Source organism: Aythya fuligula, chromosome 1 (assembly GCF_009819795.1).
Source record: "Aythya fuligula isolate bAytFul2 chromosome 1, bAytFul2.pri, whole genome shotgun sequence".
Classification (NCBI taxonomy): Eukaryota; Metazoa; Chordata; class Aves; order Anseriformes; family Anatidae; genus Aythya; species Aythya fuligula.
This window is the reverse complement of record NC_045559.1, coordinates 42853170-42859968: the sequence shown is the minus strand read 5'-3', so window position 1 is coordinate 42859968 and position 6799 is coordinate 42853170. Positions and strand designations below refer to the sequence as shown.

At 54.4% G+C, this 6799-nt stretch overlaps 1 protein-coding gene across 5 annotated transcripts in view; it reads right to left on the bottom strand.

Moving 5' to 3' along the window:
• Nucleotides 1-222: 222 nt before the first annotated feature.
• ZC3H7B (zinc finger CCCH-type containing 7B) overlaps nucleotides 223-6799 on the bottom strand; it is a 42181-nt gene continuing 35604 nt past the window's right edge. For all 5 annotated transcript variants that reach the window (XM_032183810.1, XM_032183835.1, XM_032183825.1 and 2 more), the window contains exons 20-23: nucleotides 6214-6322; nucleotides 4545-4678; nucleotides 3700-3863; nucleotides 223-2942 (exon numbers count right to left, since the gene is read on the bottom strand). In XM_032183810.1, coding sequence (XP_032039701.1) covers nucleotides 2750-2942; nucleotides 3700-3863; nucleotides 4545-4678; nucleotides 6214-6322 — 600 coding nt within the window. In that variant the 3' untranslated portion in view covers nucleotides 223-2749. The remainder of the gene's footprint in view (nucleotides 2943-3699; nucleotides 3864-4544; nucleotides 4679-6213; nucleotides 6323-6799) is intronic.

Genomic DNA, 6799 nt, shown 5'->3' with positions numbered 1-6799 from the left:
GGGACTGCAAGGACATCATAGGGGGTTTTAAAAGCATCACCAGGGAAACCTGTCCCATCTCAGAATTTATACCTATCTATATAAAACCCTCCCCTCTGCTATTTCCCTTTCCCAAACCCAAATAAAAGTCTTCATATTTAAAACTGGAGATGCTGCGTTTCCTGGCCCGAGTCCTTTTTCCTTTACCCTCATTAAAAAGATTCTTTCGATACCACACACATATAATATTATATAGAGCGATATATTTAATACCTGTGTATATATGCTTCATGGGAGGGGTCACATATATACACACTAAAACAAGTCTGGTGACAAAGTACTGCAACACCACAGACCAGGTTATCATATCAGGGAAAACAAAAAGAGATACTCAACGCAACACCCGTGACCGTGGGCCTCCCTCCCCTCACGCATGCTTGCCCTCTCCCCGCCTCGGCCCTGCCAAGTAGCTCAGCTCTCCTCGCAGAGGCAGGGAGAGGGGACAGCGACCCACTCTGTAACCTAAAACAAGTTATTGTATGAGAAATCATGGCGCAGCGAACACTTGAGTCACACAGAGATGCAGGTTTGCTTTAAAAACAAAAACATTTGCCAACATTCCCCAATCCAGATTCGCTCCTTGGCATCTCAGCCCAGGAACAGCAGAACGAGATAACCCAGGAGCCTGTGCCTACCTCCTCCCCGGGCTCTGTTTATCAGGTTGACCAGTTTGACACAAGGAGCACCAGCAGCAAGTACGATCCGGACAGCTACAGCAAAGAGCAGAGGAGAAAACACAGCACCTGACCACTCAAACACGGCCGTGCGTGACATTGCATAGGCCACTCTTCTTCTCCATAGCACAGATCCTTCTGCCTCTCCTTCTCCCCTCACAGGGGCAGAGCTGGAAATTATCACTTCCCTCTTCTCCCAGATCTACCATAAGCCACCCGGCTGTCCTCAGGTGCTACAATCCTGGCCCCTTCCAGGCCAGATCTCAAGGTGCTGTACGGCCAGGAAGGGAAGCTCATATGAAACCGCTGATCGCCATCCCCATTTTACAGGCAAGGAAAGAAGCTCAGAGGCACGTTTGGCTTATTTGGGGCACATCATACCACCGGGAAGACCCAAGGCCAGCATGCAGCACATGCTCCTGGGCCACAACTGCCTCAGTGTTGCTGACGCAGCTACCTGGAGGCTGGTTTGGAAAGGTGCCAGCTGTCCCTACAGCATCTCCTGCATATTTCCATCTCTCCTGAAGCTGGGAGCCCCAAGGATATGGGAACAGGCAGGGAAAAGAGGGACCCTACAGTGCCAAAGCACCCTGTGGTACATGGCTAGATTGTATTTACCGGGGATACCGTGCTGCCTGCCAGCCCTGAGGGCCCTGAGCCTGCTGTCCTGGGAGATTCTGTACAAAAAAGACCTCGCCCTTAAAGGCAGGGAGGGAGATGCATTGGTGTTTGAGAGGATGGTGCATATAAAACTGCAGAGTGCAGCTGGACTGTGAGAGGAGCAGGGAGCTCCAGGCAGGATGTGTTTACTGCTTGCAGGATGAGACCTGTGCTCGTAGCGTGCTTCCAGCTGGATTCCCAGCAGCAACACGCCACCAGAACCAGGCCTGCTGCATTGGACCCACGCTGCACGATAATGTCCTCTGAATTCAGTCCCCACCCGATTCCTCTGGTGGTGCAGGAATAAACAGCTCTAAGTAACGACTGACATACATCAGTTAAAGAGCAAGAAGGGAACCCCATTACCTCTCTCTCTTCAGGACACAAGTGGACAGAGGAATCCAGGCTCCTTTTGGTTACAGCCTTCTGGCCACCTGACCCTGCTGCGTGGAGTGCAGTGATAGATGGTGTGTCACCGTCCCCACTACACCTTCTAGATAGCTTCAGTCCTACCTGTACCAGTTGCACCAGCCAAAAAAAAAAAAAAAAAACAAACCAAAACTTCCCACCCCAAAAACCTGTTGCACACTTGAGAAAGATGTCTAATGAGGCGTCACCAAGTTGCTTCCTGGGTGCTGTCAGTCAAAACAGTCTAAAGTCACACAGTTCAGTTCCCAATACTGCAAGCAGTTTTGTTACATTGCTGCTTTCAGCTACGCTGTTAATACCAAAGGGCTGTTCTCCTCTTCAACTCCAGCTGATGCCTCAGGGGCATACACTCACCAGGGGTCTAAGCCCGGATGTTTAAGTCAGATCTAGTGGTTTTCCTTCTTTGCATCTCAGTTCCCAATTCTTCTGGTACTGAACTCCCAGAAAAGCAGGCCAACTGCAGCAGTGTAAGCCGGGCTTGCTCTTGCAGCACTGAGAAAAGGAGCACGTGAACTTCACGGTCCCCTTTTCACCAGACGTCTAGCTCTTTCTCTCAGCTTCGTCTTCCTGATCTCTGCAACCACACTCCCAACTGAAGGGCAAGGGAATGACAAGGGGAAATTCTCCGATTTGCCTCCCGGTACAGACTAGGTTCGTTCATTTAAACAATGGACAGCAAAAACAAGAAGATGGAGAGGAAGGAGAATTTGGGGGAAAGAACAGAGAGAAGACAGATCACAAACTTAGTGAGCATGGCGTTCGCTGGCCAAGGAGAATCAAATTCACGTTTTCATTCACCACTAATAAATCATCGTCTCAAAATCTTAAAACGAAAAGAAAAGAAAGAGTTCTCTTTGCGAGACACGGATCTCGCTTGCCCTGCTACTGCCGCTCTCGGAAAACCCACCCCGCGTTTCTCCAGCCGACAGGCTCCCCCCGGCCCCTTACTATACGCCGTCCCGCAATAGGAAGTTGTATTTCCCGAAGTCGTCGTCCCGGGGGCAGAGCAGCATGTCCTTGCGGGCTTTGGCCAGTTTCTGTTTCAGCACCTCCCTCCGGTCTAGCCACTCCGTCAGCTCGTCCTGGCCGTGGGCATAGCGACACTCCTCTCCTTCGGGGCAGGCCTTGTTCTTCTGGAACCTGCCAGCGCAAGGAGCACCATCAGCGGGGTCCCCCCACCGGGGCAGGGTTTTGAGCTCCCCACCTGCGAGACTCCATGGGGGCCCAGCAAAACTTGCCGCAAGCTCTCCCTTCTGAGGGCGAGATGATTCCCCTACAAGCCGCGTGCAGCCAAGGGGAGGCAACACGCAGGCTGGGCACAGACATGGAGCAGAGCCTGTGAGGGGGTTTAGGCCACAGAATGAAACGGTTTGAGCTAGAACTGGACCAGGGGTGAGCAGAAATAACCACATGAGAGAGGAAATGCCAGGTACCTCTGGACAGCCACAGAGGCACAGCCTTCTCTCTACCCAAAACAGCATTTCTAACCATCACAGGCCTTCTGAAGACACCTCAAGGCGCTGATTCAGAGGGCGTGAGACATTCAAACCATTTAATAAAGCACCTGGGATTCCCCCCAGAACTGGGCCAAGCAGCCTGAGAGCTGAGCACAGCCTGGCCACACAGGGCACGGGTGCAGACACGAAGCTCGCTCTCGTTTTCTGAAGTCACATGCCCGGGAATGTGTTTTTACCACTAAATTGTGTGGTTGAACACCCCTGGGATCCAACACAGCCCCACCATCACCCAGAACTGTCAGCTCCTTCCACTTCCCCTCCAAGTGGAAGCCCTTGGGGACTCCGGGCGAGGAAGAGGAGGAGGAGGATGGATGACGGGGTCCCTGGACCCATCCCCACTGCAGCGGGGCACGAGGGAGACGAGGCCGTGCGCACGGTACCTTTCGCAGAGCTGGAACTCGCCCATGGGGAAGCGGTAGCTCCAGCAGCTGGAGTCGCTGTCCGAGGTGAAGACCTTCTCCTTGTGCTTCTCCGACTGGATGTGCTGCTGCCACTGCTTCTTGCTGTTGCTGTTCTTCCCGCAGAGCCAGCAGTGGTAGCCCATCTAATCGGTGCAGAGAGAGGGCAAAGGGCCGGTCAGGGCGTGAATATCCACAGCCACCGGCCTTCCCTGCACCGGCAGTGCTTCTCCCCATGTCACTGCACAACCTCCCACACTTCCCTGCCACGTCATCTTCAGGGCACCACACTGCCACGACGGGGGAGCAGAGGAGATGCTCTGCCTGGGTGTCAACCTACAGCTCAAAGTCGGGCTCAAAGTGAGGCACTCAGGCAGTGCAGGACCCCTCAGGACACGAATCCTTCCTCTAGATGCCATCCCTGGGCTAAGGTGGCACATCTGCCTCTGTTTTTTTTTCTGTGCCTTTGTGCTCCAGACCCAGCTCCTCTCCAAGCTTCTCCCTCTTCTCCTCCAGGCCAGCAGCAGCTTGCCCAGGAGCAGGCAGGAACCCTGGGGAGAGGCTGAGCCCACGTGAGCGGCAGCCTGAGGCAGACTCCTACTGACTTGGCGATTAACAGAAAAGCCCTCGCTGACCCTGGGTCGATCCCCTCCCACCTGATCTGTGCTGCTCTTGCTGCGCTGCTCCAAGCCGTCCACTTAACCTACATCAGCACGGCTCTTTCCAACGAGAGCAATTCAGCCCCTGCTAGCTCACACCCGGAGCAGAGGAGAGGCTGCCAGTGCTGAGGAGGGAGAGGGACGAAGAACAAGAGGGTGGCTGCTTACCATGATGTCAGCGTAGTCAGTGGGCATCTGGATCTGTTTCTCCCCTTCTCGCGAGGTGAGCGGTGTCCCCTCTCCAGGCTTCCCAGGATTGTGTTTCTTTAGCCACATGTCGTAGGTCTGCTGCATATCTAGTACTGCACAAAGGCCACCCGGGAAGTCACTCAGACAACCTCCCGCACCCTGCACAGACTACGAGAAAAGGACGAGCGCTGGGGCAGCCCTTCCCTCCCCTCCCCACTGCAGCACCTGCCGTCAGCGTGAAGGCCAGCGCTCGGCCAGGCCCGAGGTCACCTCCCTGGGTGAGAGACAGCCCTGGGGAGAGCAGCCAAATCCACCTCCCCCCTGCCTGGCAAGGGGCACACCACCACCGACTGTCCTGCTGTTGAGGGACAACCGGGACAGCAGCTCCAGGAAGTATTCAGGAAGGAGGGAAGCTGCCCTGAGATCTCCACGGACTTCACCCCACAAGGAGATTCTTCTCCCACCAGGAGGGGAGGAAGACCTAATGATGGCCTGTCCCGAGTTCAAAACCTGCCCAGAGGAGTGCAGTTACTGTCTCTTGGTGCTTTTGGTTTAAAACCCAGTTGGGACGCTAGTGGGAAGGGAAATTTTGGCTGGAAGCTTTGACGGCACCCCTGCCTTTCCAAGATCAACTCGGGAGAGAGGAAACATAAACGTTGCACGCAGCAACGTGACGCTCCACGTGCGGTGCGTTAGTGATTTACTGCTCGCTAAGTGGGTAATTGAGGAGTTCGAGGCAGTGGGGGATAATTAATGTAAATTCCCCCAAACTGAAACAACACTGTCATTTGAAGATTTACCTTCATGCTTGAGCAAACACACCCAGACTGGTCTGATGCGCTTTCAAAGGCCCCAGCAACAAAAGGACCTGAGCTGTAGCAAACAGCAGTGCGCGGCACGGCACAGAAAGACCCTCCATCCAAGCACAAAGACTGAACGACCTCCAAGCTTTCCAGCATCTCCCACCAGAGCTAGGTGAGCACCTGGACAACTGGGCATTGCAAAGACAGCCTGAGTAAGCAATGATTGCTGCCAGAGGGCTGGTGGTCCCTCCGGCAGCCCCATCACTGTCCCCGTGGGCACAGAACCGTGCAGGGCTCAGCTGGTGTCGGCCCAGCTGAAGCAATTTCAGGGAGCTGCCAGGGGAACAGCTTGCAGCCCTGCTGATGCTGAGGAGGGTGACTGCTGAAGGACTGACGGGTGAGCTGTGCATCCCTCCAAGGTTTCCCCCAGAAAGTAAACTGGGAGCCCATGTAATTAATTCCAGACCGGCTCCTCTGCAAAGGCACCACCCGGTGATGTTCTCATTCGGGAGCTCAGTTCCACTCCTTTGCGTACAATGCTATGAACAGGGAGTGCCGCAGCCCAGGAGCACGGGGGATGAGCAGAACCGGGCAAGAAAGCCAAGGCAGATGCAAGACAGACAAGAAAGATACGGGAGCAGCTACAGGTCAGGACTGGTGCTCTGGCAGAGCTCCATACAGGGCCAGGCCTGGGACAGCACAGGCACCTGGAGGGACACCGTAGGTAAATCTACCCCATAACCCCAGCTAGGCTCGTGGTACCAGGAGCTTTGTCTGCTCCACCTCTGGTGCCAGGAGCGTGCCTTAACAGACCTGCATCCACTGCCCGCATTTCCCCCACTCACTTTTATTTTCCTTCATGAAGGTCCACATGTCTCTCTCCTCAGGGCTGTGGGCGAAGGAGCAGTTGCCCACATACTGGCATTTCCTGCCGTTTTGTGCATGGATACACAACTGTTAAGAGACAGAGAGCAAAATGTAGCATCTGCACAAACACTCCTTGCTAGAGGGGAAAGCGGGTTCAAAAAAACCGACAAGGGCATTAAATCGCACACGGGAAAGGTCACAGAACAGGACACATCACACATGGTTAACTCACGCTCCTTTTCCTCAAGCCCTTGATGACACGAAAGGTAAGATTTCCCTACAAACACACAGGCAGCTCAGCTCAGCACCTGCCTTCTCTCTCCCATTCCCATATGCAACTGGTCAAGGGGTAAGGCAGCAGGGAGCGGCCCGGACTGACCCGACAGTGTCTCCTGCTGGTCACACTGCTGGGCCCCAAAGGTGATGCATTCTCCAGCCAAAGAGTGGCGTTAGGGGCAACCTGCCTCTATTCCATGACCCCCGACTCACCTGCTGGCCTCATCTCCTACTGGCACAGCCATAAATAACTTATCCCCCACAGCTTCTAGCAACAGGCCTGCAACT